The sequence below is a fragment of the Amblyomma maculatum genome, chromosome 1 (assembly GCF_055883805.1).
Source record: "Amblyomma maculatum isolate TAMU_Amacu chromosome 1, ASM5588380v1, whole genome shotgun sequence".
Taxonomy (NCBI): Eukaryota; Metazoa; Arthropoda; class Arachnida; order Ixodida; family Ixodidae; genus Amblyomma; species Amblyomma maculatum.
Window position 1 is genome coordinate 144,518,317 of NC_139344.1, and position 17,781 is coordinate 144,536,097.

The 17,781-nt window shown below is 45.8% G+C and overlaps 1 protein-coding gene across 1 annotated transcript; it reads left to right on the plus strand.

The window, feature by feature from the left end:
- Positions 1-15,377: 15,377 nt before the first annotated feature.
- Positions 15,378-17,220, plus strand: LOC146204232 (alpha-(1,3)-fucosyltransferase C-like). The gene is made up of 2 exons (XM_084589165.1): positions 15,378-15,479; positions 15,684-17,220. The coding sequence occupies exon 2, from the start codon at positions 15,716-15,718 to the stop codon at positions 17,069-17,071; it is 1,356 nt and encodes a 451-aa protein (XP_084445291.1). The 5' UTR covers positions 15,378-15,479; positions 15,684-15,715; the 3' UTR covers positions 17,072-17,220.
- The last annotated feature ends 561 nt before the right edge of the window (positions 17,221-17,781 follow it).

Sequence of the window (17,781 nt, forward strand, 5' to 3'; positions counted from 1 at the left end):
TTCTGTTACGCCGTAAGCAAGCGTTAGGGAAATTGCCAACGCGTACGGAGCCAGCCTAGTTTCACTTTGAAAGTGAGTTTCAAAACACAGCTACCATTCATATCGTGTGTGCTTTCACTAGGAACTGGCACCGAATGAATTTCAAAAGCGTCTCGACTTTTGCAGCTGTTGACTAATTAAATGTGATGACTACCGAGAATTTCTGAATGGGGTGCTTAGGACAGACGAGGCCCAATTTTCAAGGGACGTGAATGTCAATTGGCGCAATGCCCACTATTGGTGCGACAAGAACCCACATTGACTACTCCAGCGCAAACACCAAGTAGGATGGTCATGCAAATGTTTAGCGTGTCATTTATGAAGGGCCATATTGTCGGTCCTTACGTTATCGACAAAAGCCTTCCTTAGAAAAGCACACGTACATACAGCGTTTTAAAAGGCGCCATCTCTGAATTGTCCTCAGAGCTATACCACTGGTCGTGCTTAAAAAAAAAATGGGGTTTCAGCACGACGTAGCGCTGCATTTTCTTCCTATGGCCCTGCAATGCCTGAGCAACATCTTTCTCAAGCAATGAATTTGGCATGGGAAAACAACAACTTGGCCGATAGATTTTTCACCACTGGATATCTTCATTTGGGAATACGTTAAGGAGTGCGATTTCAAGGTGGAGCTATGCGAACCTCGAAGACATGAAGTAGCGTGTCAAGGTGTCAGTTCAAAATTATCCCGCAGACACGCTTATTTCTGCAGGGAACTCCATTGAAGACTGCATTATTCTGTGCATCGCAATAGACGGCAATAAGTTTGAACACGTGATGTGAAAATTATCTCTTTTCATCCCAAGTCTTTCATATTGGGGCTGCAACCAACTGAGTCATTAAAATATACAAATTGGTTTCATTCCTGGTAGTTATACAACCATAAAGTGCTAAACATCTGCTGTCAAGGACTGCCAGTATTTAAAGCACGACACGTGTGTAATCCAGCACTCTGCAACCGTATAGAGCCAGCCAGTACGAAGCAACGTAGTACTAAATTTCCAACGTTTTCAGTTAGTATCTTTTCAACTACGAAGTCATTCAGGTTTATTATAGTTGTCAATCCGATACCACATAATAGAAACAGACACTTCAAAGGAATAATCTAATACATGTCACTATACCGGCACCGTTTAACGTTAAACAGCAGTATTCACGCTGTCACAGAAGCATGGCGTTATTCCTTTTACAAAGCTAGTGAAGAATGAAAAGACAAGAAACCCTTTGCGGAGGTGACAGGACAGGCAGAGCGCCAGGCTAGCGCTTATCAGTTCAAGCGGCGACTGCTATAAAACAATGACTATCTGTTTGCTATGCCGAGCGGCGGAGTAGAGGATAACACCAGCCGCGCTTTAAGCTAAGTGCCGAGGCTCCCTGGTCAGGGTGATTAATACAAGCGTTTCGAATTGACCGCTGTATTCACTGAGACGCACCACCAGCGGACGTTGCATTTAGCAAAGCCCCTCGTTACACAGGCTAAATAGCACTAACTCAGTCTGAAGTGGCATCTATACCCTAGCAGTAAGCGCGTCGACACACGAGTGGCACACAGAACGTCTTGCTCGGCGGTGACCAGGCGATGAAGCTCTTTAACTGTCCCGCCACTTGCACAAGAAACCAGAAAGCAGACTCGAGAAGCGAGCGGTGGCCACGAGGTTGGCCACGAGCGAGCGTTACTGGTTGCTTTCTCCCGGCATAGGTGGCGCCTCGAGCTCGCAGGTTGACTCACAGTGGAGGAAAAGAACTAGGAAAATAACTAGTAAGTATGCTATTCATAAAGACAGAGAAATAAAGAGCATTAAGCAACAGGTGAAAAACACAGAAGGTAAAAATTTGATAAATTCAATGGAAAAGAAACAGAGTGTGGAATTATACCGAAAGTGGAAAATGCAGATCAGGAAGGAAGCTTTCTTTGATAACTCAAGAGGCAGTGCCCTGCTTTTTGAAGCTAGATCAGGGTGCCTTAGAACACGCAGCTACAAAAAGAAATTTAACAATGTAGATGACGCATGTGCTGTATGTGGTAACTCCAGTGAAGCAATTGACCATATTATACTCGAATGTAATGATATCCATCCTGAAGTTGATGCAGGCGCAGTCACTGTTCCTGAAGCTCTGGGGTTTAGAGATACCAGTGGCCGGGTGAATAAACCGGCGGTGGAAACTCGCAAAAAACGACTGGAAGATTGGTGGCTAAAAAGCACAGAAGTGACATAATGCTAATAATATATAAACAAAAATTTGATAAATAGAATGATGGTTCAGTTAACCAATCTAAAACAATAATTAAGATATAGGGAGAACAATGAGCATGATAGCAACTGCTACCACCCCGTTTCAAAGGGGACGCTCCTATATTCCATCCATCCATCCATGCAACAGAACGAGAACGGAAAAAAAGGGGGTAGGGGTAGGTATGTTGATACACCAAGGAACAAATTGGCAAAGAATAAAATCATCTTGCAAAGAACATATCCGGGTGTCAGGATCAAATTCCGGCATAAGGACATGTCTGGGGTAGTTTATTTAGGAACAGGACACCATTGCAGGCAAGAAAACAAGGATCTTGTTGAATGTCTCGGTGACGATATAAGCCAGTTTGGAGCGGCGCCGATATTATTCTACTGGGGGACATGAACGGCCACATCGACGATCTGGATGAATACATCGATTCTAACGGGAAGCTAATGCTAGATTTCTGTGAGCAACACGACCTAGTTATTGTAAATATAGAAACAAAATGCGAGGGAAAAATCCCGTGGGAATTCCGCAGCACGCAGACGACCATTGACTACTGTCTAATGTCGTAGGGAATTCAGAGCAAGGTCACAAAAATGGAAATAGACGAAGAAGGGGAGTGTATAGTCTGGGAAGGGATCATAAACGTATTAGACTGCAGATGGGGCCCTTGATGAAAAGAAAAATGGAACTTAGACAAAACGTAAACGCAAAATTAAACGACGATCAAATAGCGCAGATAGCAGCAGACATAGAGGAAGCAATAGAGAAAAGCCCCATGGAAGACTGGGATTATGAACAGGTAGAACTACTCATAAGGAGGAAAATTAAGAAGGTTAAAGTAGCAAACCGCTGGAATGGAAAGAGGAAGCCACGGAGCTGGTGGAATAAGGAAATCATGGAAGCTATTGAACAACGACGGACTGTTTCAAGGGAACACCGAGTGGCAAAGAAAGCACAGGTATCTCAGGAGGAAATCGACCAAAAATGGGAATCATATCGACAAAAGAAACTTCAGGTTCAGGCCCTCGTCCAAAGTAAAATAAGGCAGTCCACCGATCCCTGGATGGCTGACATACACGATGCCTCTAGAGGCGGAGCAAGAAAATTCTGGAACCATATAAGCTGGCTAGGGAAGAAGAATCAAAGAAAGCAGGATCGGATTCAAGATAACGAGGGAAATTGTTTAAAGGGAGACAACGCAGTGAACTACATTACATCAGTTATAGCCGAGTAATATAGCCGAGACGACCGGCTAACCTCCTCAAATCAAGAAGCAACACAAGATAGCAAAATACAAAGCAGCTTAGAACTGACCAATCTAAACTGGAAAAAGGCAGAAAAAAAATATTTCTGAAAACGCATCTAGATGGAATTCAGGTCAAGCTGATTAATGAACTTGGTCAAATAAGTAAGGAAACGTTGTTAAAAGCTTTGGAAACAGTCGTAACGAATAAGCAAATTCCAGACAGCTGCCGGCAGAGTAAAATGAATTTTATTTATAAAGGGAAAGGAGAATGGATGCACATAAAATCGTACAGGTCGATTACCACAACATCTGTTATATACAGGTTGGCCATGCAGGCGGTGAAATTAAAGATACAAGCATGGGTAGAAAGTAAAAAGATACTCGGAGAGATTCAGAATGGCTTTAGAAATGCTAGGCGCTTAGATGATAGCCTGTTCGGGCTTAAACAATGCAACGAAAGATCTAGAGTGGAAAATAGACCTTTGTATTTGGCCTTCCTGGGCATAAACGGTGCGTACAACCTAAACAGGGAACTCCTGTGGAACATATTAAAAGGAGAAGGTATCGGTCATGAGATAACAGAGTTCCTACAGGACATATGCCGGGATAACAAAGTAGAAATTACATGGGAAGGGATAAGAAGTATGGAAGCTGTCAAGGTATTCAAAGCATTAAGACAAGGTTGTCCTCTATCACCGCTGCTGTTCATGCTTTATATGATAAATATGGAACGGAGGATACAAGAAAGTAACCCAAGTTTTAACCTGTCATATAGATTAGGCGGAAAGGCGGTAGAGCAGCGCCTCCTCGGTGCTGATAGCAGAGAGTCAGGAAGAATTGCAAACTCTAATTAAGCATTGCGGAGACGAAGGGGACGCTCTAGGCTTCAGTTTTAGCGCAGTAAAGTCGGGTCTGATGATTTTCAATGACTCAACTGATCAGGGTCTTACAATACAAGGCCATGAAATACCCAGAGTCGCAGAATATAAATATCTTGGGGTGTGGGTAAACGAAGGATTGGCATGCATTGAAAAGCATGAGCAATCACTGAAGGCAAAAGGGCGAAGAATTGCCGGGATAAGGAAGCATAGGGAGTTGTGGGGATACAACAGGTATGAGGTTTTGAGGGCTATTTGGAAAGGAGTTATGGTGCCCGGGCTTACTTCCAGAAATGCGGTTTTCTAAAATCAGAGGCACAGTCGACATTACAAATAAATCAGAGAGCCGTCGGACGATTAGCACTGGGTGCCCAAGGCCAAACCATAAATGGCGGTACAAGGAAATATGGGCTGGGCATCTTTCGAAATACGGGAAGCTAAGAGTAAATAAAATATTACATGAGGAACGCCTGAGGAAATTGGACAGTAACAGATGGGCAGCTAAAGTATTTAAATACCTATACCTAAAAAGCGTTGACTTACAATCGCGGAAAAGAACTAGGAAACTAACCAGTAAGTATGCTGATCACAAGGACGAAGAAATAAACAGCGTTAAGCAACAGGTGAAAAACACAGAAGGTAGAAATTGGACAAATTCGATGTAAAAGAAACAGAGTGTGGAACTGTACCGCAAGTGGAAAAGGCAGATCCAGAAGGAAGCAGCTACAAAAAGAAATTTAACAATGAAGATGACACATATGCAGTATGTGGTAAATCCACAGAAACAATTAGCCCTATTATACTCGAATGTGATGGTATCCACCCAGAAGTCGATGCAGGCGCCGTCACTCTTCCTGAAGCTCTGGGGTTCAGAGATACCAGTGGCCGGGTAATTAAACCTGCGGTGGAAGCTAGAAAAAAACGATTGGCAGATTGTTGGCTTAAAAGCAGAAGAGTGACATAATGTTAGTAATGAAGAAACAATAATTCAATAAATAGAATGATGCTATAGTTAACCAATCTAAAACAATAATTAAGATATGAGGGGGTGGGGGGATGAGCATGATAGCAACTGTTACCACTCCGTTTCAAAGGGGACGCTCCTATATTACATTCCATCCATCATCCACGAGTAACTTTAGGACTGTAGCGCTAGTAGCGCAACGGCCATCACGATGGGAAGACTGGTTAACCCAGGTCTGTACACCCCCAAATGCACGCTCTGCGATGCCAAAAAGGCCTACTTAGCTCATATCCTCCACATGTGCCCTGAGCTCCAACCGAAAGCCGAATGGCTATTATATAACCCACTACAATGGGAGGCTGAGGTGATCAGCTCCAAACCTGTGGTACAACTGCGGGCGGTGAGCTGGGCTTTGGAAGTCGCCGAGAAGCCCATTGATCAACTGAAAAATGTGGGCATGCGCGCGAGTGTGTGTGTGTGTGTGTGTGTGTGTGTGTGTGTGTGTGTGTGTGTGTGTGTGTATGTGTGCGTGTGCGTGTGCGTGTGCGTGTGCGTGTGCGTGTGCGTGTGTGTGTGTGTGTGTGTGTGTGTGTGTGTGTGTGTGTGTGTGTGTGTGTGTGTGTGTGTGTGTGTGTGTGTGTGTGTGTGTGTGTGTGTGTGTGTGTGTGTGTGTGTGTGTGTGTGTTTTTTAACGGAAATAGTCGTATTTCCGAGTCCGCTTGTCGAGGGCTGAGAATGAATCAGGCAGCTTTTCTCCCCATCAGCGGAGAAGGCCTGGTGACTAACAGGTGGTGTAAGTGTGCAGCTCAGACCTGCAGTACACGTTGCGGAAACAGAAAGGCAAATGATTACAAATAATACACTTGAAATGCGACTAGCTTCAGTGGTCAATTACAGCCGATAAAAATTAACTGAACAATTGCAAAGATTACTATTAGAAAATTTTTTATCTTTTTTTTGTTAGCATAGCACAAATATACAAGTGTTGATGTGCCACGACTTGCTTTAGATATTTCATCGCCGTATACTACAGATTGTTAAAGGCTGCAGCCACATGTAAGCGAAAAATCACACGAATGCAACAGCAGCACATATCGCGCGAAGCCTTCGAGCGAACAGAAATGCATGGGTACATTCGAGTCCCGGACTACTTGCTGACAGGTCTCGGCTTCCGCTATGACAGGAAGCAGCGTGATGGTCACGTGGCCTTGCAACCTGCTTCCATCGTTTGCTTTCAGCAGGCGATTCCAACCTTCATGTCACCAGCTCTCAGTTCTTTCGCAGTGACGCCGAACGCACGTTTATCTTTTGGCGTGTGTGTAACACTAAAATAGATAACAGAGGCGCCAGTCAATCGATGTTTTTTGTGAAAGGTGCATGACATGCCTGAAAGCGAAGCGTTTTACAGAACTCAGTGCAGGGTTGGTTTGCGTTGCTGCTAGCGAAATTCCTCCAATGGCCCAGCCATTCGAAAGGTAACGATAGCATTTGGAACCTACAACCGGTGGGACGATGCTTTAAAATGACTCAACGTTTCTTTCTACCTCATTGAGGTCCCCAGAAACTGGTTCATTAATCGCGAACCCCCCACTACTAACTGGACCACTTTCAAACAGCAGTTCCGACAATACTTCGCCGACCCGGCAGTACGGACTGAGATCGCGAAGAACAAGCTCACTTCCCGCCTTCAAGTTCCTGATGAATCATATTCGTCTTACATAGAGGCCGTACTTGCAATTTGCTGGCGTATCAGTCTCACTATGACGGAACCTGAACGCGTACACCATGTCTTAAAAGGGATCAATTCTGTGGCTTATAACACCTTAGTGTCCCAGAATCCTGCAAGTGTTGATTCAATTATTACAACCTGCCAATGCCTCGGCCAGCTGCAGTCCTCTTGAATACAGCCCGGCTTCGCAACTGGCCCGACCTCTGCTGACCTTGATCTGCGGGCAATAACTCGAGCAATCATCCGCGAGGAGCTCCAAGCCTTCAATCCTTTCTGTCAACACGGGGGCGATCATTCTTCCGCACCTTCTAATGACGCCGTTCTCCGCAACATGATTAAAGAACAGTTAGCAACCATCACCCACCCTACGGCATCCGAACCTCCTGCAATCCGCCTAGCGCCGACCTAAGCGCACGTCGCTTCATCCCCCCCCCCTCCTTTGGTTCCCCCACCCCGACCGGCACCAACCTACAATCACCTCAGTGCAATGGCGACGGCTCAACCTGCACTACCCTATTACGCAGATCGGCGCCCCTCCCTACCAGTCGGCTATTACTGTGGAATTAGAGGACCTACATCCTGCTTCTGTCGTCGCCGCCTTCAGAACGAGCGCCGTGGTTACGACTCCTTCGAAAGTGACATGCCTTCAACTTCATATTATCAACGCCGGTATATTCCAAGCCCACCTCGACGATCCTCCCCACCTCCAGTATCCTCGCCTGAGCCTCGTGGGAGCCATGTATCCCGACGCCGATCCCCATCCCCATACTGCCGCTCAGTTTCCCTCTCCGACCCGCAAATACTCTCCCTATCCGCCATCCGGAAAACTAAGTGTTGCACTTTCCGGACGTCAAACTGCACTCTGCGAACTTACTAAAAGTCCCCCTGATCGCCTGTATAATGTGATTGCTGTTTTCGCTGAAGGTTTACTGGTCGAAGCTTTGATTGATACAGGGGCAGCAATTTCTGTCATTCACGCTGATTTGTGGTACCGTTTGCGAAAAGTGACAACACCATATGATGGGCCTGAACTCCGTGGAGCCACTGACGTCTTTTTGCGCCCTTCAGCGAAGTGAACCTACTAGCTGTTATCGACGGCTTCCGACATCATATGCAGTTTGCTGTACTCTCACCTTGTGCGCATCTGATGATTTTTGGATAGGATTTTTTGTCAACAGCTTCAGCGTTAATTTCTTGTGGCGACCGTGTTATCCATATGACAGACAGCGATTTTTCATCTGACTTTTCTGAACGACATCATCCCCTCTCTGCCGCCGCTGATACTGTTTTGCCTCTTCAGTGCGAAAAACTACTTACTGTTGTTTCTGACCACATCACTGACGGGGACGTACTCATAGCACCATCTTATCGTCATCTTGCACGCGTTATCGCCTTCCCGTCTAGCCTTGTCCGGTTCCGCAATGGCTCAGCGACAGTATCGGCCACTAACACTTCACGTGAATCCGTCGTGCTCCCAAAAGGAACTTCTCTCCCTTGCATGGTGGATGTTGAACCTTTTTCCCTGGTGGTGCTCACCGCCCCTCTGCCTCAGCAACTTGTTTCGTCAGACGTCTCTCTTTCTGCTCTCACAAAGACTATTAATCCTGACCTCACGCCGAACCAACGCTAAGAACTGCTGAGATTGCTTCAACACCACCAAGCCATATTTGATGCCACTTCCCCACCACTGGAACGGACTAGTGTTGCGCACCATCGCTTAATTACTGAAGGTAACTATATCGCTCGCCGACGGCCTTATCGGGTTTTCCTCTCTGAACGAACAGTAATTGAAGAAAATGTAAATGACATGCTCCGTAGCAATATTATTTGTCCCTCAACCACCCCATGGTCCTCCCCAGTAGTGCTAGTTAAAAAGAAGGATGGCTCGGTACGTTTTTGTGTTGATTACCACGCACTCAACAAAATTACCCGCATATCCGATGCCGCGAATTGATGACGCCCTTGACTCTCTCCAAGGCGCCGAATATTTCTCGACCTTGGACCTCCGCTCAGGTTATTGGCAAATACCTATGCACGAGGACGACATAGAAAAAACCGCTTTCGCAACTCCCGATGGCCTTTACGAATTTAATGCTATACCTTTCGGACTTTGTAACGCACCAGCGACATTTGAAAGAATGATCGATACTGTACTTCGTGGCCTAAAATGAAGAACCTGTTTATGTTACTTGGACGATATTGTTATCTTTTCGTCAACTTTTAAAGACCATTTCACGCGCCTGAATGAAGTCGTCACGTGTCTCGCTTCAGAGGACCTTCAGCTCAACACCGAAAAGTGCCACTTCGCACAGAAGGAAACAAAAATATTGGGACATCTGGTGAGCCATGACGGCATTCGCCCAGCAGACCCTGAAAAAAATCATCGCGATCTTGAACTTTGCTTGTCCACAACGGACTACAGATTTGCGCAGTTTCCTCGGCCTGGCGTCTTATTTCCTGCGTTTTATAAGGCATTTTACAAGTATTGCTACACCACTTCATGAGCTACTTAAAGCACGCAGCCCTTTCGTGTGGACTGAACAGTGTGAAACTGCTTTTATTATCTAAAACACGCCCTCACATCAGATCCTGTTCTTGGTCACTTCAGTGACAGCACTTCAACCATCCTACACACCGATGCCAGTGATCACGGTCTTGGCGCTGTACTTCTGCAGCGTGATGCAACTTCGCGTGTGAAAGTTATTGCCTTCGCCATTCGGACTATGACTCCAGCTGAGAAAAATTACACCATTACCGAGCAGGAGTGTCTTGCCGTCGTCTGGGCTGTCCAAAAACTTCGCCCTTACTTATACGGTCGGCACTTGTCTTCACTCAAACATTTGACAGGCCAACTTGGCCGTTGGATTCTATGTCTTCAAGAATACCATTTCGACGTCACTTATAAATCTGATCGCCAACACCAACACCAAGACGCTGACGCTCTTTCTCTCTGCCCACTTTCGGAATCAACTTACTGTTTTTCTTCCCAGTGCATTTCTACCTCTGACCAAAGCCGACCATCTCTTTCCCCGACGTATATCACAACAGTTTCTTTTGACGACTCTGGAAACAAACACGCTCCCCGCTCACAGCAATTAGCCAATGGGGGCAACCATTGGATTATAACAACTGTCGACCACCTCGCACGCTACGTTGAGATAGCACCTGTACCGACTGGTTCCGCTCAAGAAGTAGCAAATTCCTTTTTGCGATCAATTGTATTGCCTCATGGCGCTCCTCGGGTGCTTCTAAGTGATCGCGGGACGGCCTTCTTATCGACAGTCGTTGCCGAAGTTCTTAACGCCTCATCCACCCAAGCTTCATAAGACAACCTCAAGCTACCATCCCCAGACTAACGGTCTGACTGAGCGATTTCATCGCACCTTATCGGATATGATATCCATGTACATCACAACAGATCATCGAAATTGGGACACTATTCTACCATTCATCACATTCGCCTATAATACAGCAGTACAGCGGACTACCGGTTACTCTCCATTTTTTCTTGTTTATGGCCTTCTTCCCACTACAATTATCGACACTTCCTTTTTCTCTATGCCCGACTACTCCACATCAGTACCTACCCAGTTCTTATCTCGTGTGGCCAAATGCCGTCATCTTTCCCGCCTCAACACAGCAGCGTGCCAGGAAGACCGCAAGAGTCGCTATGATTCTACACATCGCGTGGTCTCTTTTCGTCCTGTTGACGATGTACCGTCTGTTGCAGAAGTTTGCGGCCCAACGCGCCGGGCAGACGAGCAGTACCGCTCCCGAGAGGCGGCGCTGCGCCCGCCGGCGCTGCCTGGTGACGCAGCTATAAAGAGTGAGGAGGCTTGTTCTCTTCCCCTCATCCCGCGGCTGAGAGCAAAGATGTGCGATATCAACCGCGGGATGAGGAGAAGAGAACAAGCCTCCTCACTCTTTATAGCTACGTCACCAGGCAGCGCCGGCGGGCGCAGCGCCGCCTCTCGGGAGCGATACTGCTCCTCTACCCGGCGCGTTGGGCCGCAAACTTCTGCAACAGACGGTACTACTTTATACACCGTTACGCACCCCTGGCCTTTGTGACAAATTCCACCATCGCTACGTTGGTCCCTACGAAGCCATCAGCCAAACTTCCCCAGTGAACTACAAAGTTACGCCTGTTGATCCCCCAGCCGATCGACGCCACCGTGGAACTGAAATTGTTCATATTTCTCGCTTGAAACCGTTTGTACGCCGCGGTGCATCTGTTAGTTAGGAGCGGCCAAGCTGGCCGCTTCCGACCCCACGGGCAGATTGTGTGAGCCTTCCGTGGATGTTCCTTAATTTGTACATGCCATGATCTTCTTTCATTTGTACATACCATCGTCATCGTTCTGCGGCGCCGGCTCCGGCACGCGCCTGGGTTCGTAATCGGATTAAAACGCTAGACAAGACATCGCTGGCCTTGTCGTCTCGACCTAGCTTCCTTTCACAATGCATGTAGTACAATAAGCGTTAGCTACTTCAGTACACAGCAGTTCGCTTGCAACGCTTTCAGACCTGCGCACTGAAAAGATTGCGAAACAGGGGAAGAACATGACAGCACGAACAAACAATCCGTGCTCGGAGCTCTGGACGCTTCTGTCTACAGAAATTAAGACAAGAAAGCGAAGATGTAAGGCTGGAGTTTGTGTTATTACTTAGCGCACGATATCGTCTGCAGGAACACAAAAAGTACTCAGAATGCACTTGGAGTCGAACTTGATATGGCCGCCACCATAGGAGTTTTACTGGTGGGCGGGGCTTCTCAGTTGCCCGAGGAAAATCGAATGCCGGACAGCTGTCAGCAAGTAGTCCCGGACAGTCCGGGACTGATAATCGAATGTATCTCATGTGTCGCTTGGCACGTCGCTCGGATATGCCGAAATAGAAAATTTCGCTCGTTCACCCTGAAGTGCATGCGCGATCAGCCAATAGCATGAACGCGAAGAGTACGTCACTACCGCTCCTTTCGCACGCTTTTTTTTTTTTTTGCAGTGTTGAGTTGTGATTATGCATTGCCGCGTAAATTTATCGCTCTGTACGAATAATGGTGACTGGCCAATGATTAAACGAACGTCTAATTACAACAAAATAAAAAAGGTCACGTGACCACTTGTATAGCGCAAGTTCACACATGTTAAGCGCTTCAAACAAGGTCCTTCAACTCAATACGATGTATTGTAAATGCATTTCGTTTTGCTTGTTGTCGCAAAATAGTCCAGTTCTTGCAATTTTTATGACTGTTGTTACATTTGCAAATAGTTTTGCTGTGCAATATGCCAGCTACACAGAGCGTCGTCGCCGCTTCACGCTGCCGTCGGTTCGCGTTGTCGCGAGCATGTATCTTGCCCAGTAGGCGACAGAGCAAACCATGATCGCTTTCGCCGCGCCGCCTTATCGCGTTGCTTCCTTTCTCGCTCACATGTAGCTCAGTCTTAATAATGCTATGAAATTGGTACGAAAACTCGAATAATATTATATGTTACGATGGAATTAGCATGCTACAAATGAAGTAACGCTTAACGTTAGTTCTTAAAAAACGTCTGGCTTGCACGCTCTCGCAGTTAAGGGTGATGCACTATCAATCGGGAGGCATCCTTCACTAATGGCTGTGTATGGTTGTCTTAGTGGTAGCCGTCCGAAAGTGAGTGATTTGCGCGTGTTTCTTGTGATAACAATAACATTGGAACTAAAATTTTGCTTGTGCTGTTTAAAATACAAATATATTGTAAACAAACATTAGAACGCTGTATGTTTTATTGCAAAAATATCTGAACATTAAAACCAAAAGTTGTCCTGAATTGCGTTGCCAATTTTATATATTTAAACTGTAAGTGTAAAACAACGTTACATATATTTTTCAAGCGTTGTTTCCCGAAACGTTTCTCCATTGTTTTTGCGATAAAGACGTCCTCTTATTAGCAGTATTTTGCAAAAGGATGTCGTAAATTATGTCTATCAAAAATTACGTACACATCGCCACTATTTGTTTATTACCAGTCAACCACTATCAATCGTGCAGCATCATAGAGTAATGGCTATATAATATTATCTCAGTAGTAGCCGTTCAGAGGTGAGTACTTTGCGCGTATTTCTTATGATTTGTTGTAGAAATGAAGTGTCACCCTCGTTATTGCTCCTGGCAAAGCGTCAAGGTGTGCATCGTCTGGCTGGCATGCTCTCGCGATTAAGGTTTATGCACCACATTCTAAAGAAGGTTTTGCTTAAGTTGTTAAAATGCCTAATTAGGCCTAGAACAAGCTTATCTTTCAAAACCGCGAGGAAAAAAAGGACGTTGTATCAATATATGAAAGTCTGATAAAAAAAATAAATAAAAAGTTACTGCTACCACGTTTTAGTGCTACCTGAGTGTCAGCAGTGTCAGCAGCCCAAGAAATGACTCGCGATAACCTCCCATTGCAGTAAACAAGACATCATGAAACGAACGGTACGCACACCGACCGGCGTAACACAAAACGATAAGCTGGCACGTGTATGCCGCGCTCACAGATCAACTTTGTACTCAGGGCCAATGACAGGTGTTGGCGGTGCAATGCGCGGAGGTAGCTCGAAGAACCGTGATCGAATGCTCTGTAGGATACAAATTACAAACACAATGGCAAATATTTATCAGAGAAGGCGATGGCGCCGACCGAGTGTCCTGATGTCCCTGTTGTTTGCTTTTCACGGTGGCATTTGTCAGTCACTTGCGCGATTTCATGCTATGTTCTGAACCTGCAATGTTATGAGATCCGATCAACGCCATTAGCAACCAGCTTTCTGTGAGGGGTACACTCCGCCGCGTCTTTGAGCCGTCTCAGAATACAAACAAGTGCATCACCGGAGCTGAAATTACAAACAATCCCTTATTATTCCCGTATATCGCTGATTACAATGATTATCTATACGATCGTCTATTTACCGGTGCGGAAAAAAATAAACGGAGCACTCTATTTCTTTCTAAAACATTTCACGTATTGCATGATTGAGACTGGCAGTCGGTATGTGCGAACCGGTAGTAGACGCCAGTGCCCTTTCACTTGGACAGATATTGTTTTTTTATCTCTAGAGCAGAAGGCGTGATTTTAATTTGAACGGAAAAGTGTGCTTCATTTACTTATGTCCACGCCTGTACATGCACTGCTTTTACCAAGCCACTGACATCGGACACTGACATCGGAGGCGTGACACGGAGCGTAATAGCGATAGCAGAAACACCAAAATAGAACCATATCCACCACAGAGGTTCAGTGATTTCGGCGTTCTGCACTCCTCCAGAAGTTGTATGTTCGATCTCGGCCACAGCAGCCAATCTCCATGAAGGCGAAACTAGGCCATCTCAATCTGCAGCTCACCACTGCAGCGCCCCTCATTACACATGTGTAGCTCCGAAACTTGTAACCACACGAAACCATCAAAAAGAACAATATCGATTCCTCTTTTAATTGTACACCACAAACCCTCTATTGTGATAACTGTGAGAAGTGGGAAAGGGTGAACATAAGGAATCTGATAAAGAGGGAAGTCTATTGCAGGATATCAATTCTAGCAGGCGCCTTGCAGGTTACCAGGTGGGAATGGATTAGAAAACATTCGAGGCTAGCGTTTAAAGGTCAATGATGACAGCAAAGTTTACGTGTGGTTCCGCTCAATGATCTTGGGTAAAGGTTTCTTTCGATTCAAAATGCTTAGAAAAATAGCCATCAATAAAATATGCCCCATGGTGGGCGCGGAAAGGCACCAGCATAGCTGCGGGCGGCGTGAATTGGCCAATTCAAGCGTAGCAAACAAAGAAGGGCCTGCATATTTATTATGTTTAGTCGAATTTTATTTCCCGAATGAAATTTTGCGGTACAAATTGAACAAATGCCCCACTCAGTCAGCGCTCTGTGGTGTTTCGTGCTCTTGACAGAGTTTCATTCCTGCTTTAGCTGCAGAACTTATATGCCCCCTACCCCCTACTGTAATGCCCCTGCTGGCAAATGTAGGTGCATGTTTAAATAAATAAATAAATATCTCTTAATGTTGTATGTGTGTTTTAATATCTTATTCCAGCTTTAAGTCTTTAACAGAGAATACTGACCGCCCATCAAACGGTCAAAAGAACAGACAAGAGTGTCTTACAATCAGCTAAACAGAAAAGGGTAAAAAAAAATTGATTGTATTACATTTCTTTTTTTTTTTTTTTGGTTCCACTGATTCCGAATACGGTTGCACTGATACGAGAAATGAAAGTAACCACGTGACACGTTACGTGTTCTGAACGAGCGATAAACGCCCCTTGCAATGGCAGACCCGCAGCTAGTTCGGTGCCTGACGCAAAGCGAGGCAGACCGGGTAGGCTGCGTTGGATCGCAATTTTACAATCGCCAAGTAAGTTCTCGCTGTGTCCTCGCACTGCATCGGCTTGGCAACTGTAGTGCTAGGAAATATCTAGAGCATGTATTGCCGAATGGTTTTCATTTCTAGAGTGATAAGTTAGGGTGCTCTAACCACGGCAACGCTGCACTGTGCCACTAATATGCCCAGAGTAATGTTCGTCCTGCTAATGTCTATTCTGTCTTCATCGTTCCCCAGGCTCAACAACGCCAGAGTCTTTCCAAGTAACCATGGGGGAGCCTGGCAAGCCTGACCACAAGCCTCCTGTTCTCCGTGCCATTTCACTGGAGCCGCAGTCGTACCTCACTTTCCTATTGAAAGCCACCGGGATCATCTTTGCATTCGTAGTAACCTTAAAGTGTGCCTTCTACTTCCTCATGATTCCATCTACTCATCAGGAGTTTATCGGCGAATGGATTCCTTGGCGACACCGTCCTTCCACCCTGGGCAATACGTACCCTCGAATCCTGCTCTGGACACCTGCTAAGGACAATGACTGGCCTCCCACGGAACAGCGAATGTTAATGGAATGCATGACCAGGCCTGAGCGAAAACCATGCTATATCACAAAGTACGACGTTTTCCTCGCAGCAAGTGACGCTATTATATTTGACGCCTCTCGTATAGATCCGTACAAGTTGCCTAGACGACGGCATCCGGACCAGGTGTGGGTCTTCTCGACGCTGGAAGGAGCACCAAAACCACCATCGATAGCCTTTCGAGCAATTTCTCATCTATTCAATTGGACAATGTCTCTCCGACAAGACGCGGACGTCGTCGTCTCGTATAAGAACTTCACTGCTTACGACGATGAGCGCAGTGTGCCAATTTTCTGGCTTACCGATCTCGTCCTGTTGAAACCGAAGACTGCCGTCGTGTTCGTAAGCGAATGCGAAGAGCCGCTGCGTAACAACACCAATGGGAAAGAGGTCCGGTTTATGCCCAACAGCACAGAGAACTATTTCAAGCACATCAATCACACCTTGGACGTCTACATGTTCTCTGATTGCGGCCGCCCGTTCTGCAATACGCGAACGGAATGTATGATGTTGGCTGCCCGAGAGTACTACTTCGTTTTCGTGCTCGAAAGCTCTCCTTGTTTTGATCACCCTTTAGAAATTATATATGAATCTTTCGAATGGGATGTTGTCCCCGTGTACTTTGGTCAAACCAGCATCGAAAATGTCGTCCCTCCAGGGTCAGTCTACGACACAACAAAAGAAGATAGCGCATTTGCCATTGTTGACAAGTTGAACCTTTTGCGCTACAATGTTACCGAGTATTTGCCTTACTTGACCTGGAAAGAAGTTTACTACCCCAAGGAACCGGAAGATCCGCTTTGCGCACTCTGCGACGCTTTATACCAAACTCCCGAAGCCCACTCTTCTCACTACAATAACGTTATGGAGTGGTGGGACCACCGCCAAAACTGTGGCTACGTCTATCCCAGTCCTGGCCTCCCCATGACTGTCGTTGAGTTCACCGAAGACGGCGCACACGTTGTTCCTGACGAGATCGCCGATATTCCGGGGCGTATCCGAAGAACCGGAAGTGCTACCGAACGACCGGTTCGCGAAATGCTCTGAGGTTCTGTACCTTAGCGATTGTATCGGGGTTCACTTGCTGTGTCTTTATGGTGCACAATTCTTGACCATACTCTGCGCGGAATTAAGTTAATATCCAAATAAATTGGCATCGTTAGGTGCCTGCGCTTATGCCTGTCCTCTCGGCTCTTTCAAGCACATGCTACCCCTTTCAGTACCGTTGGGCCTGTGGTTTTTAGAAAACGCAGAAAGAGATAAGGATGATACAGATGTAGATGAGCCAGCAACTATATTTTTAAGTATCTTACAACGCCGAATATATAGGAGCCATGCAAACATCATCTCGGTAAGTACGCGCAATGAACAGCAATGTCCCATGATAAGGGAGCAGAAAACCGTAGAAGCAGGTGCCATCAAGACAAAAATGAAAAAAAAAAAAACTACAAAATAACCGGCTCGAATTGAATAACTGCGTTTTATTTTAAGGTGTCGCAAAACATCTAAGAGGTAAAGAACCCGGCATAAATTAAGCAAGTAACAAATATACGCTAAAGCAAACGTACGGTGCAAAAGAAGCAGGATGACAATGTAAACAGCATTGACATTTACAAAGCGTGTGAATAAAGAAAGGTGTAAAAGCAAAAAAAAAAAAGAAATTATCCAAGGACTCGGAACAAAAATACGGAAAGGTAAAACCATTACGATTCAAACACGACAGATTTGGGTTGTTTCTAAAAAGTAAAGCAATGGAA

Coding starts and splice junctions, on each gene's coding strand:
- LOC146204232 (XM_084589165.1), top strand. CDS start 15,716: ATGGGGGAGCCTGGCAAGCCTGACCACAAGCCTCCTGTTCTCCGTGCC.